The sequence below is a fragment of the Protopterus annectens genome, chromosome 3.part0, assembly GCF_019279795.1.
Source record: "Protopterus annectens isolate FY-2018-M chromosome 3.part0, PAN1.0, whole genome shotgun sequence".
NCBI lineage: Eukaryota > Metazoa > Chordata > Ceratodontiformes > Protopteridae > Protopterus > Protopterus annectens.
Window position 1 is genome coordinate 845067250 of NC_056731.1, and position 24821 is coordinate 845092070.

A 24821-nucleotide genomic window follows, 5' to 3' on the forward strand; every position below is an offset into this window, starting at 1 on the left:
CCTGGTAATGTAGCATGGTAGCAGTTTATTACCTTCAAGTCAGGACAGAAAGCTATAATGTTGGAGAATATTACCAATCTTTCTGTGGAAATCTGTGTGTGTGTGTGTGTGTGTGTGTGTGTGTGTGTGTGTGTGTGTGTTTTTAAGAGACTATTTTGGTCAAGTGAAACTCAGAAGGAGTGGTGATAAAGAGATCTAGGAACTAGGTCAAAGACTGTGATCGGTGGGGTAACCAGTGCAAAGCCTACTCATAGTGTGGATAGTGTATGCCCATTCCCAGGCAAGAGTGCATATCAGTGTATATTTTCTGCATGCTGTAGTGGGCAGGCTGTACTCAGGAAGTTGTTTAGTGATTCCTATTTGTGAGCCTTGCCTATACTTTAATCTGTTTGGCACCTTTTGTGTGACTGGAGAGGTCCTACCCCTGGTGGCTATCAGATTTAAGATTTTTAGATTACAATATTTAAATGTAGTGGTGGGCAGTGGAGAATATCACAGCACCATAGCTACTGTCCACTGTCTTATCTTCACATTGGTTGGCAGCAATGGATATCTGCAGTCATCTCTTATTCTTTACATTGGCTGGCAATAGTGGGATTCAAGGCCCATCTGCTTGTCACCATCATTTTTCTCATTTACAGCTGTATTACAGGGAAAGCTATAAGAACTGCAAATTGGAAAGGAATAATAATTATTTAAATTTTTTTGAATGGGTCAAGTGAAGGGAATTGTTTAATCTTTGCAGTCATATGTAGGTCCTAACCTAAAGCAGATATATGTATGCAATAGTTTTGTTCAGGCATAAAAATGTCACTACCACTGCTAAAACATAAGAGAATAACATTTTTGTTAACAGTCCCAACATAGGAAAGATTTGTACTGATTTATTCTGTAATAAATTGTGAAATGTGAAACATATGAGTATTCAGAGGCGATCTCTGCCTAACATACAAAGCTATGTCAAACCCAGAGCTGTTGGACAAGCTCCACTTAAAAGAAATCCCAATCCCTCCGAGCTACACGCTCTAGGGACCTAAACCTTGTCACCACAATAAACAGAACATGCTGGAGGGATAGATTCCTGTCCCAGAGACTTCCCATACTTGACTGCCTATCATTGTCAACCAGAGCTCCTCATTAGCACTCTTCAAGAAAAATCTTGATGATTGGATGGATAATAGGAAATTCACCCCGGGGATCACTTCTGTGGTTCTGCTTGACAGGGGCACAGGAAAATAATTTTCTTGGGTGGCGAAAGCCAGGGAACATTTTTGGCTAGGCTTGTATAGGCCCTAGGGCCAATAGACTAGTACCTACCTATGAACCTATTTGCAAGGTGCATGTTTAAACTCGTATTTTGAAAAATCAATCGCATACCTCCAACTTCATGTACTTCAGAAAATGCATGCCAATGAAAATCTGTTATTTTAGCAATTTTCTAAGTTCATAAGAGGAATATATTTTTAAATATGTCCCTATTTTGGGGCTTTTGTCACCCCATCATTTTTGTCTTTGTGCAGATTTCTTGTGTCAAGAGGATGAGTATGTTCAATCTGCTGAATCCCACTTCTATTAGGCGCATATCTAAATTTAGCCTCAAAAGAATTTTCTAACTTGCTATTTCCCATTTCTAGTCAAGAAGTGAAATGACAGGCTCGCGATACTTGTTTAATTCTGCCGTCTTGGTCATAAAACAAGGCGGTTCGAGTCTAATAATTCCAAACCCAGATCGGAAAATTGAAAGAGCATTGGCTGCCGCAGGAACTCCTCATTACCGCATCCGCCACTCAAGTCACTGCAGCTGGCGAAGGGGCAGTGTTTGTATTGACAGCCTTCTTCCGGGATAAACCTATCGTGAGGTTTCGAGAACCAGGAAGACGCGAGAGTCTAGTGGACCATCCTAGTTACTGGGGATAACGAAGGAAAATGGCGAGTGGCGGCGGTGGAAATAGTATCAATCCATTTCTGAGTGACTCTGAGGAGGAGCTAGAACGTCAAGTGGATGCATCAGGTGCAGAAACTTCAAGAGCTGATGTTCCAGCTGCAGTACAAGGAGGACTGCCTCTTGTCTCCCCCCAGCTGCCAGAGATGCCTGGGTTTCACAAGGCCGGTACTAGTGAGCCTGGAGGGACAGTTCTCAGTGGAGTTTGGGGTGGTATTGGAGAGCAACGGGTGCCGATTGATGCAATTGCTGCTCAGCTTTTGCGAGATCAGTACATTCTCACTGCACTGGAATTCCACACTGAGCTGTTGGAGAGTGGGCGTGAGTTACCGAGGCTACGAGATTACTTCTCCAACCCTGGGAATTTTGAGAGACAGAGTGGGACCCCACCTGCGGGTAAAGAGGCAGTGGGATTGGTACCTGGTGGACAGCTTAGTAAGTTCATTTTCTTTTTGTCGTTTTAATTTTTGGTATGATGCCCTTTTTCTGTAGGAATGCTGATGTGTGTTTGTGTCCTCCTTTCATTAGTGTAAAACCACTGACAAGAGCAACGGGATTCATTTAGTATAGTAAACAGAATGAGTAACTATTGTATGCCATGTATGTTTGTAAGATTTTTGCACTAGACACGTGTTTTAGCATTTTTTTGCATAATGTCAATAATCCATGTTCTGTTTATAAATGCCGTGTAGCAGCATCTTTATCTGTATTGCTGTTTGCATCAGTGTGCATTGGTTTGAATGACAGCAGTGACCACGTGAACGCTTTTAGAAGGCAGCATTTCTGACATAAGAAACAAAACATGCGTTTGCCAATACAATTGGGCATTTTGTAAAGGTTGTATTCTTTTTGACTTGCCTTTGTTGTCTTATTCATTGGGTACATCTTGGATAAAGTGCTAATTTAGCTTCGTGCCCCATAGAGTACGGCACTCCAGGGTAAATGGTTTGATATTGTACAGAGTTAAATGAAAATGTTTAGAAGCATAAGATTTAAGGTGTTTTAGGCTGCAGTGAAAAACAGACAAGGGTAAACTATTTGGTGTTGTGCAGAGTTAAATGAAAATTTAAGTAATTTGTATAAGATGCAAGGTATTTTAGGTTACAGTGAAAAATACAGTTGCAGGTCTTGATATAGCCTACTGTTACGCTGTAAAGTAGTAGTAGGTCTGACAAATGACCAAAAGTGCAGTCGTATTAAGGAATCTAGTGGTTGTAGTTTATAGTTTTTAAACATAAATTTAAATAAAGTTTCAAGCTTAATTTCACATTAATTTGTATTCGGGGGCCACTATAATATTTGTAAACTGTTATGCGAATGCGAACCAAGATGTGTGTGTGTGTGTCAGCTCTCAACCTTCCATCTCCAAAATGAGGAACACTAGCCCTCATAATGTGAAACAAATAACACATACTAATGGCTTATTAACAACCTCAACTAGGAAGGTCATAGGATGGTTAAAGTATGCTGGTTTTACTTATAAATTAGATCTTTTAATGAATTAATATGATTCTTTTCTATTTACAATGGATTTCACTTTAAAGAAATTGCTAACACTGGATGTGTGACAGTCTTTCAATGTGGAATTTGAACTTTTTAAGACCCCAAATGAAGTACGTTCCTCGTAATGAGGTACACTTGAGAGGTGTGTGTGAGAGAGAGACAGATATTGCAGGTACACGCGTGCGCACACGCACGTGATATGTATGCATGTTTGTACGTCTATGTATTGTTGTACTGTACTATACCCCTGTACTCTTTCTTTTTCTCTTTTTATGCGTGTGTAGGCTTGTGTGTGTATGTATAATATGTATGTATGTGTGTGTGTATATATTGTATTATGCACCAGAGTTTCTAGCGTATGAGTCCAGTAAGATGACTGACGGTTGTCAAATGAGGAAGAACTAAGGAAATGTGTTGTGATTGTTACTGTTACAGTTTGGTATAGGGTAAATAGGTGCATGCAGAGATTAGAGGCAAATGATATGTAAATGAGGGAATTGTTTAAGTGGAGGTATGCCATTCCATTTAGTAATGTCAAAGTGGTAGAAAGATGATTTTATTTATTTATTTATTTGCAGTTGGTTTGTCCATTGGGTCAAATGAACCCGTTTTCAATGGAGTCCTGGGGAGAAAAACTCCAAAACTAAATAGGTTGCAATAGGTTGTTCTTAATAGTTGCACGAATTATACTCTTATACAAAGGTTAAAGATACAGAAAAATAATTTGCAAGTAAATACTTAATGGATAATACAGACTAAAAGGAAATTTAGCATGAAAATAATGAGAAATAATATCATATTCGGAAGCAAACACTTATGGGGTGTGGCTTAGAGCATTATTTCCAATTATCATAGGGATAGTAATATGTAAGAGCTAGGGGTGAACAACAAGGAGAGTTGCAGGAGGAAACAGAGGAAGGAAGATGGAATTTGCAATTAATATGTAAGAGTTAGGGGTGAATAACAAGGAGAGTTGCAGGAGGAAAACGAAGGAAGGAAGATGGAATTTGCAAGAGTAAGTTATGTGGGGTGGGAGCAAGAGCATTCCCACTGGGATACAAGATGTGAATGAAGAGATCTTTTAAAAATAAAATGGTTGTGGGTGGTGCGAATGGAAGGTGGTAGGGAGTTCCAAAGGCGTGCGAGGCCATAAGACAGACTATTTTTTCCTGGGGGACGAGTTGGTTTATATACTTCTAACAGATTTTGATTGTTGGATCTTTATCAGGAAGGTGCATTTTAAAAGCTGATGAAAGGGAGGGACAGAGGGAAGGGTTGAAAATAAGCTTATGTGCAAGATTTAGTTGAATATATGTGAGATAACTGGGTAGCTCTAGCCATTTCAGTTTTTGGAGAGAGGAACAGTGGTGTGTGGAGGACTTGTAGTTGGTAGCGAACTTAGCAATTTTGTTGTAGCAAATGGAAAGTTGTGTTTTTAGAGAGGACTGTAGATTAGTTAGGAGTGGAGCTCCGTAGAGAAGGGAGGGGATGAGAAATTAGAGAGGGTGATTTTGGTAGCAGGTGTGAGATAATGATATTGTCGGTAAAGCATACCTAGTTTTTGATGTGTTTTTTTTTTTTTTTATATTTAGCTGTAGGTGAGAGTTGAATTTGAGCTGGCTATCAATTTGGACCCCAAGTAACCTGGTCTCTGACACCAGTTCAGGGGTACATTATTTTGACTAGTGATGGAGAATGTGTTTATATCGAAAGATGTTGCCTTAGAGGGGTTAAATAACATTAATTTAATTTTAGAGGCATTGAGTGCTAGGTGATTTGTTTTCATCCATTTCTCAGTGGTTGAAAAGGCATCCTGAGTCAGTTTTAGGAGTGAAGGGATAGAAGTGGCAGAGCAAATAATAGTAGAATCATCAGCATATTGGATGATATCTGAGAATGGGATAGAGTTGTGGAAATCATTTATAAATATATTAGAGAAGGGGACCCAGTATAGAGCCCTGGGATACCCCAGTGGGGGTATTTAGAAATGAGGAGGTAGCCTTTTTCGATTTGATTGCTTGATACCTGTTAGATAAGTAGCTGGAGAACCAGTTCAGAGAGGAGGGAGATAAGTTGAGTTTTGAGAGTTTAATTAATAGCAGGCTGTGGGAGATGGTGTCAAAGGCCTTGGAGAGGTCGAGTAGTAGGGTAGAAACAATTTGGCCAGAGTCTCGGGCTTTATTTACAATTTCAAGGAAGGAGAGGAGGGCAGTCATAGTGCTATGATTTGGTCTGAAGCCATGTTGTGTGGGAGTTAGTAGGTGATTATCTAAGAGATGTGGAAGGAGTTGTAGTTGGATGCTTTTTTCTAGGAGTTTAGAGATTGGGGACAGAATAGCAATGTGGCGGAAATTAGTAACATTGTTGTTGCCACCTTTATATAAAGGTATGATAAAGACCTTTTTCCAAATTTGAGGTACCATACATTCTTGGATAGAACGGTTGATTAAAATGCTAATGGGGTAGGACATTGCTTCAGCAGCTTTGCTAAGAAAGTAAGAAGGGATATTATCAGGAGCATTAGTGCATGGCTTCAGTTTTAGAAGGAGTTTCTTTATAGTAGAAGTGGCTGTAGGTTTTAATGAGAAAAAAGGAGAGTGTGAAGAGGGGGAATTAGGGGCAGAAGAAGATAATGAAGTAGTTGGAGTAGGAGAAGGAGAGGAGGGACGAGAGTTAGTAGATGGGAGTGAGGATGTAGTAGCAGTGCAGGGTAGAGTGCTGGTGGGGGAGGGTGGGGGAGTATTGGAGTATGTAGTGCTGTTAGAGAAAGATTATATTAATTTGGAAATAGAATCAATGAAAAAAGAGTTAAATTGGGTAGCCAAATTTAGGTCAAGAGCGTTTCGGTCTGGGGTAGGGGTATCTGGTTTGCTGGGGTTAAGGAGAGTAGAGATACCTTTCCAGAATTTCTGAGGGTTTGATTTTTTATTGTTTTGGAGTGTGGAAAAGTAATTCTGTCGATCGGAGATTATGAGCTTTCTTACCTTATTTCGAAGTATTTTATATTCATTATGGACTAGGGGGGATTTGTTTTTCTGGTAGTGTGCCCAGACTTTATCTCTGTGTCGCATAGATGCTAGCGTTTTTTTGGTTAGCCAAGGGGCTGTTTTGATTTTTATTCTTTTAGTCCTTAAGGGTGCCTGGGAATCAAGTAGTTTTAGGAATATTGAGTTGAAATGGGAAACTGCGTTATCTAGAGATAATGTTTTTAGACAATTCCAGTTAATTGCTTTTAGAGAGTTTGAAAAGGTTGTTGGGTTAAAGTTTTTTTGGTTATGGATAGTAATATAATTATGGGTGCGATGCAGGGGTGATGGGAGTCTATGAGTGAAGATGGGTATATGGTCACTGAGAGGATCAGGAAGAGTGCCACTGTCAGAGAAATAATGGGGATGAGAGACTAGAATCCAGTCTAGAATACTGCCGCTAGAAATGTATTTTGAGGGGTATGTCACATTGTTGATTAGCTGTGAACAATTGTAGAGGTTGATATTATGGTGGTTTTTATGAGACTGAATGGAGGCCCAGTTAATATTCATATCTCCTAAGATTATAGTTTCATTGTTAATATTGTTGGAGAGCCAGGAGAGGATATCTTCAAGTGTAGAAATATTATCCCCTGGGGGGATGTAGATTGAGGCTATACATATGTGTTTATGTAGGTTAACTTGGAGTAAGGTGAGGAGTAGTTCAGCATTTTTAAAGTGTGGAATAGGTTTGTTATAGGGGGTAACTGATAATGAGCATGCGTATAGGAGAGCTACTCCACCCCCTTTTTTATGGGACCTGTCTTCTTATGATAGAATAGTTTGGAGCAATAATTTCAGAGTCTTTTATATGGGGTTTTAACCATGTTTCAGAGATGGTTAGGATGTCAGGATTATTATGTATGATCCAAGCATGGAGGTTTGGGGCTTTGTTGACTATACTTTGGGCGTTAAAAGAAGTAAATAGTATGGACTTGTCTGCAGTAGAAGATGTGGAGGGGCCTGGGTTGGGATGGATGTCATACATGATGCATTTTAGGATTAGATATAGGGTATAAATGTAATGGAAGATATATTGTGAAGATCTGGTGGAGCATAGCATTTTTTATAAAGTGTGCAGTTGGGACTGTGGAGAGTGGGGTGTCTTAATTTGAATGATAAATAAGTAGGGAGTATGACAAGTGATGGTAGATAAACTTAGTGGCGGAGATGTTAGTGCGAAGTAACAGAAAATCTCTCTGTCTATAATCATACATATATATATATATATATATATATATATATATATATATATATATATGTGTGTGTGTGTGGTTTGATTTTTTTTTTTTTTAAAGGGGATAGAGGGAGTGAAGTTTACGAAGAGGTCTTTAAAGCTTGAGAGGGTTGATTTTGTGCTGGGTAACAGTGATATCAGTTCTTGAATTAAATCTGAGGTGTAATTACAGAAGTGGCTTGGTTTAACATATCATTTTGGGTAGATCCTTGTTAATCTCCATGCTGCTGTAGTTAATGGGTGTTAAGAGAGTGTTGTTCTACTTCATGACTGATACTGTGTTTCTAATAGTTTGTGATCAGTGAGAGTGTTTGTGGCTGGTGATATTAAGTGCTTTGTAAGTTTTTGTTGAAATAGTTTGACTGAGATGGTCATAGGCTTTGAGTGCTGAAATACAGCTCCTTATGTATCTAGCATCCAAAGATGTTCTAATGCAGTGGCCAGGGCTCTGACACCAGGCATCTGTCTCAGTGAGGCCCTTCTGTAGGATGTCCACATCATTTGGGGACTTGACTATGGCTCCTAGTTCGGAGTCATCTCCGAACTGCATCAGCCAGAGGCCTTCTGTGTTAGCCTGTACTTCAGAGAAGTAGATACCAAACAGGAGAGGTCCCAGGACGGAACCCTGTGGCACTCCACTTGTCACTGCCTTGATGTCAGATTTGGAGTCTGCAACTTTTACAGTGTGGGTTCTGTCAGTGAGCCGGTTGGCAACCCATGTTGTGATGTAGGGATTTATACCTAGTTTAGTGAGTTTAGCTATAATTCCAGAATGGGGGATGGTGTCAAAAGCCTTGGCGAGGTCAAGATAGGCTGTGTGAACCACCTTACCCTCATCCACGGCTTTGCTGACTGCCTCAAAAAAGTCGATCAGGTTCAGGAGGCATGATCTGCCTTTCACAAACCTGAACTTAGTGGGATCCAGAGTTTGGAGGTTACCAATGTCTTTGAGTTCCATGATGATACATTCCATGGCCTTGCAGACCAGGCTCGTCAGGCTAATAGGTTGATAAGTTCCCAGGATCAGTGGTGGCTCCCCCTTTGTGGAGTGGGATAACTGTTGCTGTGTGCCATTCAGTGGGCACAAAGCCTGATACGAGGTGCTTAAGTGGGGAGCCAGTTCGTTTTGAAGTTCATGTAAAACGCAGCCTGGGATGTTGTCCGGTCCCATGAATGCTGTGTTTTTGGCTTATAAAGTGCAGCTTTTACCTGCGTAGTTGTGATTACAGGGACTCTGCATTCTTCTTGTATAGATATGGGCCCTTTAGGGAGTGAAAGGGGGGTAAAGTTAGTACTGAACCGATCTGCCAGGATGTTGGCTGTATCAGTTTGTTCTGTAATTTTCGTGCCTTTGTGCTGTAACTCAGAGCAGATCTGGGTGTTGCCATCTAGATTCTTAACATAGCTATAGAATGCTTTGTGGTTGTCCTTGGATTTAGTGGCGATTTTGTTTTCGTAGCTAGCTTTGGAGGCTCTTATAAGGAATCTCAGCTTCTTACTGAGGCTGACCAGGGAGCTCCTCCACTCATGGGATTTTACTCTCTTTTGCAACAGTTTCTTCCTTGGCAGGGGACCACCAGATTGGCTTCCTTTTTTTGGAGCATAGCGTCTTGGTTCCGTTTGGGATCGCACGATCCATGCCCTCGTGTAAGTGCTTATAGAATGCATTTGTGTAAGATTCAGCAGTTGTAACTGTATTGTCCATCTGCATGGGTGTCATGAAGTTCACCACTTCTGTCTTGAGAAGCATGAAGTTGGCTTTGGAGAAATTTTTTACTGTTCATTGATTTCTTTTCCAGTAGAATCTTCTCCGTCAAGATAGGCAATCTATCCCTAAAAATCAACCTTTCCTTGGTATGCTTGTAGCTGTTGTAATTTTATTTGTACGAATAATGAGTTCATTCATCCTAAAACAAATAGATTTGTCTTTTGCTACCGGCAATACTGCCAATGTAGTGTATTTTAGTGAATAGGCAATCTATCCCTAAATATAAAGTGCCATAGTTTTTATGTTGGCAAATCAAATTGTAAGGATAGAATAATAGCACATCAATCTGAAATAAGGTGTGGTGTTATTACAAATGCCTTTGGAAAACATATTATGGAATCTGACTGTGGTCACAGATTTGTATTTAGGGCTTTATCTGTTCTAAGGATGAAAGAGGAGGGGATCTTAATAAAAAAAACCTCAAACGGTATGAATACAAATGGATCGTTAGATTGCAAGCCGGTTATGTTTCTGGTATCAATGCCTCTGTTAGCATTAAGCAAGTACTAAAGTTTAAACAACTGTGTCTACATTGATTTTTATGTTTTTTTTTTTTTTAATTATCTTCTCTTTGATTGTTAATTGCTTGTAGTTTGTAATCTGGTGGGCTTCGTCTTGTGATTTTTTTTTTTTTTTTTTTTTATTGTATGTATGTATTGATTTTTTTTTTAATTGTGTTTAAATTCGCACTGAAGACGAATCCTTTTTTCCAAAAGCTTTGTGTGGTGTTTTTTATCAATGTTTTTGGAGTCCGTTTTGTTTGTTGGAAAGAGAAGGAAACCTAGCCTCCAGGCTGAGTGTGTTCCCTGTGTGCTCTTAAGAGAAATTGTCCTTGGTGCAGAGAGCTGCATCTGGAAATACTATGTGCATCTGTTTGTGTTCCGAGTGAACGTCCTTCTCCAGTGTCAGTGGTGAGGATTCAGGCTCCTTGATTACTGGCCCAGAGCAGGAACGTCACAGTTATACTTTCTGTGGATTTGGTCTTGTGGAAATTGTGTCCAAAGGTGTATATAGAATTTCAGGTGCCTGTAAGGACTACTTGTTTTATTGGCATTGTTTCTGCAGCCTTCCTCAGTAAGTCTGTGTAATGCACCCTACTTTAGTTTCGCTAGTGGAACTTGCTCTGGACTGATTAGTTGGAGGATGAAATACAATTCATTTTACATTTCCTGTTTTTTTGGTACTTGTTGCCCCGATAACGGAAAAGTACCTTTTTTTTAATTCGTTTGTCATCGCACTTGTTTGCATTGAATCTTGGTTGCCATAAATGTAAGTTTCTACAGCCATCTAAAGGTCACTTTTACTTCTGAATCTCATGTTTATTTGCCCTGTTTGCAGAGCAGGTTTTTATTTTGTCCATTGTGTGCAGTATGGCAGAATTGATATTCCAGTCCTTCATATACTGCAAATTAACGCTAGGAATGAATGGCAGATGTTTAGTGCAATATCTGTCAGCAGCATATGCTAATATCTGTCAGCAGCATATGCTAATTTCTAACAGTGTATTTATTTTCAACATCATATGAAGCATAACAAACAAGATGAGCTTCTTTACAGATAGCAGCATACAAATAGAGGAAACTGTTGGGGTTGGAGTGAGCAGTCATAAGAAGGATTTAAGAAATGTGTCTGCACTGACGGATGAGATTTAGTACTGATAAATGGAAGTTGTTGCATACATGATATTGGTAAACAGGGTAGTAATAGCTGATGGGTGTGTTGCATACATGATATTGGTAAACAGGGTAGTAATAGCTGATGGGTGTGTAGCTTGAAACCACAGAAACAGACTGGAGAAGTTTTTAACTGTGGAAGTGAGCACTAGCTACATCATCTTGAACTACTTAAATTTGTCAGCTATAAGCAAATTTCATGCAAGCCAGACGCTTAGCCATTTGTCTGGTCACTGCTTCACTTCGATGTATCTTAGATCTGAAGAAAGCCTGAAATAGAGATTTAGGGATCGTTTCTACACCTGATACTGTCAAACTGAAGGGGAAAGATGATGGTTTCCTTCAATTGCCTAATTAAGGTAACTGTTAAAGGCAGCAGGCTGTGTACCTCTTTACTTTGAGTTGGTCAGCCAGTGTGGCTGTCTAAAACAGGATAAAGAGTGTTAATTTACTTGCTGAATTTTGTTAAGTGGATATGTAGACTAGTTCAGGGTTCCTTTCCAGCCATGATCAAGCCATTTGGTAAGAAAAATAATGTAGAATATTTATTCTTAAAATAAATAACCCAAATCATGGACCAGAGAAGAACACCATTGTAGACATCATAGAAGTCATACAGACATAAATGAATCCTGATTTGAACATATATGATAACAGTTTATCTAAGTGTCTGGCAGAGCAAAAAAATAATTCTTAAAAAACATAAATTTGATTACAGTTGAAGCTATTAGAAAAATATATCTTTTAGTTGTACGTGAATATAAATATTTTATAAATTTAAGATTTGGGTCTATTGCCAGTGCAGTGTCAAGAGAATAGCATTTGTTTAACCAAAAAAGCAAAAAGTAAATTGAGCCATAATGTATAAAATGGCTTACTTTTATTAATACATGTCAGGAAGCATTCATCCATGAGATGATAAAGAAAAGAAAAAAAAAGATGGACATTGTGGGGAGAAGATATGAACTGGGAAGAAGGAAAGCAAGCTAGAATTAGATCCTTCCTCAGAAGTTCAGCCAGTCTTCCAAGAGGGTGCATGCCTCCTCACAATAAATGTTCTTTGTCTGCCTGCTGTAGATGATCCATAACAGAGCTTGTTCAACAGGCTCATACTCTACCAGGTGGTATGTAATTTTAGGATGGGTGAGCTGGCAATGGTCACTCGCATATGTCTTCCCCAGACAGCTCCTGCTCGAGCCCCTGTTCAAACTCTGGTTGCCATAGATTAGTTAGGGCTTTATTGCCGTATGCCATATGGCTGGCTAACATTAGATTGTTGAACACTGTCGAAGAGCTAGTATGATTTAACGGTGGGAATGGGAGTAGTAGAGGTGGTAAGATTTAAAAAAAAAAAAAAAAAAAAAAGCCAGGGAAGGCTACTTTTCTTGCATTTGTATAGTCTCTAGAACATGTAGATCAATTTTTAATTAGCCTGTTGGACTGACTGTTTGTGCTACGCATGTCCAAGTCTTTTTTGGGTGTTTTACCACCAGCTGATTTAGAGATACTAGCTCCACTGATTTTGGTCCCATCTTCTTTGATCAAATTCACATCCGCACCCACTTTCATTTGAAATGATAGGGAGGGTTGGGATAATCCCCAAGGTCTTTACTTCATAGACCCAATGCATGGGTTTTAATTCTGACCTCTGGTTATTGGATAGGCTTGTAGTAATCTGCAGACTGATTGGCTAGCATTCACCTATGAACTTTTTTGACACAAAGGAAAATTGTGACTCTTTTTACTAGCTCCTCAAAGTAACACTTGTCTGCCGCTCAGCAAAAATAACATCTCCCTCCCCATTCTTTGTCAGCTGTATCCATAAAAAAATTTATATGCAGAGGTATGGTGGGCAGATGTTACAGTGAGTGGCAGAGCTTTATAATTTGAAGGCAAGGGAACTCTGTTCGGGGAAAAAAGGGCTAAGTAAGCTTCTGGAAGGGGACTCCCTACCAGTAATTAAGCACCTATGTTTTCATTACTTTGAAGATTTGACAAGGTAAAACAATTTCCATATTCATTTCCCCAGGCGTAAGCCCCTGAGGAAACAAATAAGCACAGAGTCTCAGATGAAGAATACTGTATAAAAAAATGATTTCAGAACCACATGTGACATGCCCCTTTACATCCTGTTCGTAACAAGAACATGGACAGTTTGACAGTTTTGATATGCCAATTTTTTTCTGTATGTGACACTTTTGCTGTTAACCATTTTAAGCAATCGAACCAGCAAAATAGGGTTTGAATTCCACCACTGGTAATGGGTAATATACAAAGACCAATCTGCTTTAAACATCCACAGTAAATGTGTATTGTTGTTCTTGTTAATAGCTAATCCCAGAACTTAGTACAGCTTCAGTTAAGTTCAGAGTTATAACTGGCTTCTCGGGATTTCATCCACCTCAGATTGTGCCCATTGTTGTCTGGTGCTATCCAGCCTATGGTGATTAAAGCATGACCAGAGTAACTTTGCGAATGCACTTCAGAATGGAAGAGAGCGTTAAATTACTGCTCTACTGCACCGGCACCCATGCCCCAAACTTTTGGTATCTACCATCGGTTAGTAAAAACCAGAAAAACAAGAGCACACCTTACTATTCGCCTTTAGAATAAACCACCCGTGGCATTTTAAATGGTAACAGTTAGAGTAGTCCTCTTTCAGTGCCTTAACCGTTTGACGCAAGCTTTACAGAAACCTTTTGCATATTTTGTAATGTATGACCACTGCTTATTTGTGTGAACATGTTTTTGTTTACTTTGTGCCGATGTGACCTAAACATAAAATAATATGGGCTGTGGCCAGAAAGGCACTTGGAACTGCCAGTAGCTGCATCATTTTTCATTAACAATTCACTTTTTGTAATGCAGCCCTTTCTTGTATAATATATAGACTTTTTCTGCTTTTGAGAATTAGGAGCCACCCTGCCGGTCTTCAGTTTTTATATCCTAGTGTCATCCAAGAGTTGCCCCTTCCCCAACTTCTCTTCATAAACCTCCCAGTTCTCTTCATAACAAAAAGCAGTATTTTCAATAACTGTGTCTCTGGTTTAGACTTGCTGCTATCCATTATTTTTTCCCCTGATGTAACTCCTTCCGTAACTCCTTCCAAGGGAAGTCCAGTACACTGTAATGAATGTTTGTTTTTTCTCTGGTTCAGGATTTTTCTATCTCCTTACTGAAGTGGCCACTTTGCATGCCTCTGTTAAAGATGTGAAGCCCTGGTGGTGTATCATCCCTGTATTTTTCTTGAGTGAAAGTCTCCTATCATCATTATCTTAGCCATTACCCGTTAAAAACAGTGACACTTGTTTGTCTCTGTGCCCCCTTCTCAGTCCAAATGAACCCTGTCCAATGTCCAGCCAAAGGTTTCCCTTCCATGGCTCTGTGCAGCTCACTCTGATGAAACTGTGTTTTCTGTCTAGCAACTGCTGACTTAACAGTAGTTCTGTATGATCCTGTATCCCTGTTACCAGTTATTTCTCTACTCTGTACCAAGGTTGGTGTACAGGCCCTTACAGTCATTTGGAATAGCTGCAGTTGAAAGACCATCTTCCACTACCGTATCACTAATTTTGGTAGCTCCTTCATGTGGGTTTTATCACCCAAACTGTTGCTGTGGATATTGAGACCACACATGCTCCGTACTAGATACACTGGAAACATTTTGCTACAAGATCTTTTCATGCACTTGAGCCAGTTTGTTTTACCAAATAGTCTGTGCAACCTGCTGTGAGATTTTGCTGAATATCCACCCTGAAGTACTTTCTGTATGAAATTTGCATTCTCACTTTTTTCAGATAATTTGCCCTCTGCGTTTCTTAATATAATTCAACACTCTCTATTTTTGTATATATATATATATATATATATATATATATATATGTGACACCATTCATATTCCAGAATAATATGGATAGTGTAACCATTTATGATAAGTTGTTATACCCGTCTATTATATATGTCAGATTTTTTGAATGTCTGTTTCCAGTTTTGTATTACAACAACTGACTGTTTGGTAGGTTGGTCCTTTATACAGTTGTTTCTTATTCTCTCCATTTGAACCTGTCACATTTTGTAAGGCTTTTTGTTGTAACGAAAACCCTCAAAACAAAAAAAATTCTCTTAACTTATTAAAACAAACAAACTGTTTACATCTTTAAATAATTACGCTTAATTCTCTTGATAGGAGCAATTATACCAAGTCGACAGCTGCACCCACAAGCATTACCTAACCTAAAAGTAAGGTTATCTATGCTAAAGTGCATGTTACAGTCTGTTCCTGCTTACACTAAAAGAAGAAAAAAAAAGTACTTTGGTATATTTGTCACATAAGACAGTCTGTGAAAATGCTGTACTGTATAACAAGCAATTTATATCATGAAATTATTTGTACAGATACTGTTAAGGACAAAATCTGTTTTACTTTTCTTTTCATTTCTTTTTAGTGTTTTGATTTTTCTCCCCACTTTATCTTGTAAAGCCATACATCACAAATGTGCTTGATGCTTTATAGTCTCACATTTATAAAGTCATTTCAGTGTTCCTTGTCTTAATGTTAATCTTCACCTGCCAACCCCACTCTGCTGTTCAAGTTCATTGTACTTGATTCGTCTAGACAGTTCCTGTGCTTTTTTTTCTGTGTCTCAAGCATTTTGCTTTGAAACACTGGAAAAGTTTTCCCTTGGAAAGTCTGTCTGTGGCCTTTATCAGAAGAATGAGAAGCAGAGTCCTATTCCGTTTGAAGGCTCACTTTTTGTTGGACACGCTTTTGTATTTTCTTCTTAGCCTTTTTGCATCAAAAATTGACTTTTATCCTCCAGGAAAAATACTGTGAAGATCTCACACCTGCCTGCTGACATTCCCTGATCGCTGAGATAAATTGGCTTCCTTTCTGCCTGGTGTACAGTGAATAATCATTTTCCATAAACACTCCAACTCTAATTCTTAATACTTTGCTCTTCTGCCACAGTTTGGTTAGAATCAACTCTTTCTGCTGGTATGATTGCATTTTTACTAATACAGGTCTTGGCTACTTTCTGCTGTCCATGTTGGAAGCATACACACAATGTACCCTTTTAATTAAATCCTACTGTGGAATACCAATACCAGTCCATTTGCTTATTTGTGCTTTCATAAAATTTAATATAGTTTGCTCCTTCCAGTTTCTCTGGTACTGCAAAAAAAATCTGTTTTTGTTCTGTCCTCTAACTCTACTATTCTTTAAAACATCTCACCTGATGTTGTAAATCTTTATTCATTCCTTGCTTTTAGGACTTTGGTTCCATCCTCGGAACCGACACGGCCGTTTCCAGGCTCGTGCCAGCCAAAAACTCTCAGTTAAGACCTACCCATAATGCCACTCTCATAGTTACTCCAGATCTCATTTGCCGCGTTCCTCGTCAGACGTGCCTAGCCATCTCTCTCAAAGCTAAGTGGAAAATTTTTGGTATAGTTTGCCTTCAAAATTTCTTGTTTTTTAGTCAGTTTAGCCTTTCTCACTATCGTCTATAACCTACATCTATTTCCTACCCTTTACCTTTGGTAATTTAAATTTCTACCATCGTTGGTACTGTCCCTCTCTCCTGCCTTTGGTAGGCCCTTCTTTACCACTTGTGGTATTTTTTTAAGTACCAAAGTTGGTATTCTCTGCCTTTTCTCTCCTTTTTATTGTTTTTCTTAGCATACCCCTTTGTTGCCTGTACTATGTCAGACAAAGTTAAGTGGGGGTTTAGACAGTAAACACCAAAGAAGAAGAAAAAGTGCCATGTAAAACCAAAACCCAATTCTTCAGCACTACGAATGTCACCAAGTAAGCACAAGCAGGCAAAATCTTCCCAGAACAGTTTTAATGCAGCAATAATGGCCCTCCAAAATACATTAACGATAGCAGCATCCACAATACGTTTTCATCTCTTACTTCATCATCTCTTACTTCATCAGATAATATGACAAGACCTCAATCCTCTTTTATATACCCTCACCTTGGGTTTTTCATCTGCCATGGCATATCTGTTATACTTAACCCATACCTGTTTCCCTTACACTCACAAAGAAATCAAAACCACATCAGGGAGCTCGCCCTTACGCACCGCCACTAATTTAAGCTGACTTTGCGGGTACAGGTTTAGATAGTGTGACAAGTGTGGGCGTAAGATGCCCAACTCTGACGGACACGCTTGTTGCGTCTACTGTTTGGGCGTGGACCATATTAAAGCTGATTGTGACATTTGTGCTAGTTTTATCAATCACACACTAACAGAACATAAGAATAAGCTTATTTTAAAAGGTTTAATTAAAACACCTTTTTTGGAGACTCTATCTGGGTTGGCGGTCACGCCCCCTCCAAAGACCAAAAAACATAAGGAAAAATGGAGTCGCTCTGTTCCTATGTCTCCATCAGTTACGGAACTGACTTAGCTCCGTGCTTCTCAGGCGCCCTCGGCATAGACCTCTTCGGCACCAACCAGGCCCTGTGTCTTCTCACTCTGTGCCGTCTATGATGTTGATTCCTATTTCGGTTCCAGCCTCGGCACCACCTTCTTTGGTGCTATCCTTGGTTTCGACATTGGCTCCTATGACTGTACCTGCTTTGGCACCATCCCTGGCCACAGTGCCGATAGCTTCTTCGGCACCACAAATTATGACCTCTGTTCCTAAAGTCAAATATCTGCCAAGAACCAGATACTCTCGAACGTACTACCCGTTTTTGGGGTATAGGTTTAGCCCTTTTCTTGAAAGACCTGATTCTCCTTCAGCAGCCTCCTTTTAGATCCACCAGGAGTTTTTCTGAACTAGACCTAGTGTTGGTTGTGGACCAGCTTTTGGCAGCTAGGGGATTGCCCACTCCAGCTAGACCTTCCATCCCTCTTGGCTCGGAATCCTTAACAGCATATTTTCCTGTTTATCCTCCTCTGGCCTCTACCCAGGTCCTGGAGATCTCGGTACTGATGTCCACCCCGATGCATACTCTCTCAATTGTGACTGCGGACTTTTCCCTGTTGGCACTGACCACCTGTGCTGCACCAGCTCCGGTGGAGCCGGTGCTCTCTTGGAGCAGTGCTTGGACAAATTTGCACCTTGGTACCTAGCCCAGCGCCTATTTTTTTCTCTGGTGCCATCTATGTCCACGACTCCGGCTTCCAGTCCTCTCGGAACTCCTCACCTGGAGGTGGGCTCTTCAGGGTGGGGTGTGACCCTGGTTCGAGGTTGTCCTTTTCTGTTTCGGGCTCCCATCCCTCCTCGGGCAGGCCTGCTTTCTAGGTGATGGAGAGGGACCTTGCCTCCGCAGGCTCGCAGTCAGCATCAATGACATCAGCATCAGAACCCCCCCAGCATGCAGCTGTCCCAGCCCCCTACTTCAGGATCCCAGGCACAGGAGGCGCAAGACCCCCCCTTTGAAGGGAACCCTTTCTCCAGAGTCCTCCTCAGAAGATCCCACTGCACCTTGATTCCCCGGAGGAATCTTATCACCGAAGACACAGATTGTGATGAGGGAAGAAGGGTCCCCATGGTCTCCCCAAGACCACGTCTCATTTGGAGACATTCTCGAAATCCTCCAGCAGCAGCGAGGCTGGAAGTCCTCTACCCTCCTTCTGAGGAATCTGTGTTCTTGCAGACCTTCCGTGCCTGGCCATCTACTTCCTGGGTGACCGAACCTGCTGATGAGCTTGTTAAGCTGATTGCGCAGTGTGCCTGGAAGGCCCTGGACAATGTAGAACCTGTTCTCTGGAGGCCGGACAAAAGTCTATCCGCACCTGAAGACCAGCCCTACTGGTCCAAGCAGTTGACAGTTGATTCTATGGTCGTGGTGGTAGCCACCAAGAGGGAACTGGCAGAAGATAGTTCCATTGTCCATCCAGCGAACAGGGAGTCTCGGACCATGGACAAGCGGATCTATGCTTCAGCGACCTTTTCCATTTGTGGACAAGCGGATCTATGCTTCAGCGACCTTTTCCATTTGTTCGCTGAACTATCTGGCACACTTCACTCCCCTTCAAAGAGACCTAATATCCGAAATGTCCTCCTCTTTGGCAGGGGTACTGCCTGATGAGGTGCGTGACACTGTCGCCTCTCAGCTAGCTACCCTTGAATCCATCTCAAACTCCTTGATGCTTTTGATATCCCACAGCACCGAGGGGGCAGCTCAAGCTGCCGCATCAGGCATTGTCATGACATGTAATTCATGAGATGTAATGCTTGGATGCGGTGTGATTTTGCAGACCCCTTTAAATCTTCCTTCGTCAACGTGCCTGTTGACGAATCTGCACCGTATGGTCCCAAAGTACGAGACTCACTAGCACGAAGTGAGAAATATGGAAAGACCTTGGACATATGGTTTTCCACCCCCCCCCCCCCCCCCCAGAGGTCCTACTCCAAGAACCAAGAAGGGAGGAAAAATGTGGTTCAGAAAATCCCAAGGATCTTTTCATGCCACTGGTGGTGAGCAATCCCCCTGGGGAAGAGAGGGCAACTCGTCTGGAAGATGCCCCTTTCAGGGTAGAGGGTGTCTGCGTAACCACGGCGCTAGAGATTCCTTCTCTGGCAGACTCTACCAGCAGCCCAATTGCTTTCCTCTGGAAGCAGTCGGACGTTTCTCTGCACCTACCAGCCTGGCAAGTTTTATTACTACCAATGTTTGGGTGCAAAGAATAATATCCAGAGGCTACCAGATACCATTCGATTTAACTCCCACACCTGTCAAACGAATCCCCGGTGTGCCACCCAATCAGAAGGAGTTTGCAGCCTTAGAAATAGAAAAGCTGCTAATAAAAAGAGTCATCCAACCAGACCCACCAGACCAAACAGGATCTTGGTTTTACTCGAGGTTCTTTTTAGTGCCAAAAAAAACAGGAGGACAATTCTGGATCTCAGCCTATTGAACAAATTTATCAAACCTCAAAAATTTTGGCTGGTCACGGTACAGTCTATTCTCCCCTTCCTAGGGAGGGACAACTGGATGTGCTCTATAGACCTCTAGAATGCGTACTACCACATAAAGATGGATCACGTTCCCGGAGGTTTCTCCGCTTCCGGCTGGGAGCCAATCACTACCAGTTCAGGGCACTGCCTTCGGTCTCTCGACAGTCCCCTGAGTGTTCACCAAATGTATGGCAGATGTTCTTCATTCCACATTGCTGCAGTCCTAACTATTGGGGTAGTCCGCTGTCCAGTCGGCCCGAATACCAAAGTATATGGCTGACGTCGGTCAGGGCGCATTAGACTGACGTCAGTACGTCAGGGTACTAATGCGCATGACCGACATCATATCCCCAGTCTTTTTTGCCGCATGGTCCGATGCAGAAGCAATTTTGCGAGTGCAGGTTGGCGTTCTGAAAGTTTCTGAAGTCAGAGTTTCAGACCGAATCAAAGTTGGCTAAGTACCCCGTTGGGGAATATTTTGGTTTTTTCTTGCCTCAGTATTTAACCGGATGTCAGAAAAAGTGAATAACTGTATTTCTTGTGGGAAACAGATACCTCATAGGGATTACCATACTTTGTGTATACCTTGTTTAGGGCCTGAGCACGACGTTGTTGGATGCCGCTCTTGTGCTAGATTTAACAAACGCACTATTAAGAGAAGGTTAGACTGTGCCAGGTTAGTGTTTGGGAAGCGTTGTAATTATAAAATGCCGTCGGACGCTCCGACGCTTCGCTAAAAAACGCAAAGATAAAGCAGCAAAGCCTAGGGTGGAGGACCCGACAGTCCCAGACGTCGGTTCTTTGGAAGGCTCAGTGGAGCCAGAGGTTTTGCCAGGTGTCTCTTTGGAGTCTCAGGAAGAGACTTTACTGTTACAGGATGTATCCTCTCAGGAAGTAGGCCAGGCTGAGGGGGCTTCTCAGGTGGCTGTTCTTCCCTCTCTTCCTAAGGTGGTTAGAGCCTCTCCTTCAGTTTCCAAGGCTTCTTTGAGGGGCAGGCCAAGTTTAGCTTCTGTGGGGGTTTCTCCTAGCACTTCAGGATCTTTGCCTAAGAAACATATGCTTAAAATGGCAGAGGATTTGATTACTATGATTAGGGGTTCTATGCCCCCTCCTGATAAAAGGCCTAGGGTGGAACCTGAGTTTGAGAGTTTTGAGCAATGCTCGGAGGCTTCGGAGTCTTCGGCTGAAGACTTGCAGGAGTACCCTCCTTATTCTGATTCTGATGTGGATGATTCTACTCCTTCTGCTTCTCCTCCTGAGGATTTTTCATTTTCAGAGACTCTGCATTCCATGAGGGAACATTTTAAATGGGAAGGTCAAGATTTCTCTGATTCCAGGAAAAGGCTTAGGGAATTCTTGTTTTTACCCCAGCATAGGCCTTTAGCTATACCTCCTGTTTTGAATGTGGTGGAAGATGTGTTTGCAGAGGCTTCCCTGACTCCTGATTCTTTGCCTCCTGCCCCAGTTAAACCAGATAGGTATTATAGGGTGCCTGAAGCTCATAAGTATCTTTTTAAGAGTCCTAGGGCAGACCCAGAAACTGTCTCTCAGGGGCCTAAAGGTGTGAAGGCCTCAGTTGTTAAAAATCCTGTCCCTCCTGATAGAGGCAAGGGCTTTGGATAGACGGGGAAAGAAAGTGTATACTTCTTCCACTTTAGCCATGAGGGCGTTGAATTGTCAGTTTCACATGTTAAAATATCAGAATTATCTTCTTTCACAGTTGAAATCTAAGGTGGATGCTCTGGCTGAAGGTATTGAGTGTACAGAGTTGCAGGATTTAGTTCATGTGTCTGAACAGGTAGGTAAACATTCCTTGCAGTGTGGTTTTGATGCTGTGCAAGCCTCCTCCAGGGTGGCTGCCACTGGTTCTGTTCTTCGTAGGCACGCCTGGCTGAGAGATCAGAATTTAGCTGAGCATGTTAAGACAAGGATTTTGGATGCTCCTTTACAGTCTGATGTGTTGTTTGGTTAGCCTGTGGAAGCAGTTTTGAAGAAAATGGAGGACAAGGCTAAGTCTATGCAAACTGTTAAAGATTTTTGCAGGTGCAGCCTCCAAGTTTAGTAGAAATTGGCCTACTAAGGGATGGACTTATCCTGCTTATGATTCCCAGTCTAGGGGTAGGTCTAGACGTGGTAGGGGCAGAGCTCAGGGTTCTTATAGGCCTAGGACAGGATGTTCCTCTGCTCAGTCTTCTGGTGAGGGCAGGGGTCAGTCCTTCGTAAGCAGACCCAATGACCTGCCTTTTCAGCTGCCAGTACATTCTCGCCTGGCAGCACCTTTGGGAGGAAGGCTGTCTCTTTTCAAAGAAAATTGGGATTTAATTACCCAAGACAGATGGGTTCTGGATATTATTCACCACGGTTACAGGTTTTATTTCCATACCTTGCCTCCTTTCAAAGGCATGCCAGACATTCCTCCTCTTCAAAGGACAGAGGCTCACAAGCAAATTTCTCTGTTGCTCCAAATAGGGGCCATTCAGTCAGTTCCTGTGCGGAAAGGGGCCTAGGATTTTATTCTCGCCTGTTCCTAGTACCAAAGAAGGGGAACACGTGGAGACCAATTCTGGATTTATCTATCCTCAACACTTATCTGGACATTCCCAAGTTCAAAATGTTGACGTTACAACAGCTTTTACCTCTGCTGGGCAAAGATCACTGGATGGTAACTTTAGATCTCAAGGAAGCTTACCTTCATGTGCCAATCAGACTAAGTTGCAGGAAGTATCTGCGTTTCGAGCTGGAAATTCTCATTATCAGTTCTCTGCATTGCCCTTTGGCTTATCTACTGCCCAGAGTATTCACAAAGGTTCTGGCTCCAGTGATAGCTTACTTCAGGCTAAAAGGCATCCAAATCTATCCTTACTTGGACGACTGCCTGATTCTGGCTCAAGAAAAGAAGATCTTCTACAGCATCTGGAATATGTCATAGCAGTGCTAAGATGCCTAGGGTATTCTGTGAGCGAAATAAAGTCCAGTCTAGTACCCTCTCAAGACATGTGCTTTCTGGGTGTGAGACTGAATACAGCAGCCCAGATGGCCTTTTAACCCCGGACAAACAAAAGAATCTTTCCAGTTACTTCCATCATCTATCTCTTCAGTCCGGGCTGACTGCAAGGACAGTCCTTCAAGCCTTAGGGTTCATGGCATCTTGTATTCTGGTGCTTCCCAATGCCAAACTGCATATGAGGAAGCTACAATGGTATCTCAAAAATCTGTGGACACAGCACTGCCAGGATTTGGACACTGTCATTCAAATAATACCTTGCATTCAAAAGGAATTTTTGTGGTGGGCTCAGGAATGTCACCTAAACAAGGGACTCTCTGTGACCCGGCCAGAGGCAAGTCAGATTCTAACGACAGATGCCTCAGATGTTGCTTGGGGAGCTCATCTAAATGGAAAGTGGATACAAGACAAGTGGCCTGCCAGACTACAGCATCTACATATCAACATGAAAGAGATGTTAGCAGTTCAGTTTGCATTAATTGCTTTCAAGGAGTTACTTCTTCCAGGGCAGGTGTTGATTCTAACAGACAACACAACTGTCATGTGGTACATCAACAAACAAGGGGAACACATTCTTACCCATTGTGCAGACAAGCAATGATTTTATGGGAGACTGCGCTCAGTCTGCAACTAACTCTTCAGGCAAGGTTTCTGCCGGGAGCACAGAACTCCTTAGCAGATGTATTAAGCAGACAAATCATGGATCCCCACAGTGGAAACTGGATCTTCATGTATTTCAAAATTGACAGTGTCATGGGGAACTCCAGACATAGATCTGTTCGCTTCTCCACTAAACCACCAGCTGCCAAAGTTTTGCACAAAGGATTTCATCACACAGCTTGGAAAGTGGATGCTCTTTCTTTCAGTTGGAAAAATCTTCATGTGTATGCCTTTCCACCTCTGCCTCTTCTTCCAAAGGTGCTTCTAAAGGTCAGACAAGACAAGCCAAGGATGATTTTAATAGCTCCAGATTGGCCTCGGCAGCACTGGTACCCGTTACTGAGGAGTCTGGTAAGGAAGCCTCCATGGCCTTTACCCTTGATTCCACACCTGTTGTCTCAGAAGGACGGTCATCTGCTCAATGTCAAGCTTCACTCTCTACATCTAACAGCCTGGCATATTCTGTTTTGAAAGACAGCAGGTCTCAGCTTCCTCAACAAGTTTTAAATGTGATTATGGAAGCCAGAAGACCTAGTACAAGGAAAGTGTACGCAGAAAAATGGAAGAGATTTTTGTTTTGGAGTGCAGCAAACAATTTGGAGATTACTGAGCCAAATTTGAGTGTGGCTCTTCAATATCTTACTGAGTTACTGGACAAAGGTTTGTCTTTCTCTTCCATTAAGATTCATGCTGCAGCAATTTCAGCTCACTATGATTGTGACCCACCATTGTTTTCGCATCCTTTGTTCAAGCAATTTCTTAGAGGGGCAAAGAATATAAGACCCCCACGTAGAGCTCCTACTCCTGCTTGGGATCTCAATTTTGTGTTGGAGAAACTTACTCTACAACCTTTTGAGCCTGCGGCTACTGCTGAATTGAAATACTTGTCATGGAAGACTGCTTTTTTGTTGGCCATTACTTCTGCAAGAAGGGTTTCTGAGTTGCAGGCCCTTATGGCAGTGGAGCCTTTTTGATTTTTCATAAGGATAGGGTATCTTTACGTACTAATCCTTCTTTTATGCCTAAGGTGGTTTCTAGTGTGGCTTTAAACCAAACTATTCATTTGCCTACCTTTTATGCAGATCCCCA

The 24821-nt window shown here is 41.6% G+C and overlaps 1 protein-coding gene across 1 annotated transcript in view; it reads left to right on the forward strand.

Moving 5' to 3' along the window:
• Nucleotides 1-1778: 1778 nt before the first annotated feature.
• RELCH (RAB11 binding and LisH domain, coiled-coil and HEAT repeat containing) overlaps nt 1779-24821 on the forward strand; it is a gene marked incomplete in the record, with an annotated part of 1574926 nt that continues 1551883 nt past the window's right edge. Inside the window, 1 exon segment of the mRNA XM_044065183.1 lies at nt 1779-2377. Coding sequence (XP_043921118.1) covers nt 1927-2377 — 451 coding nt within the window.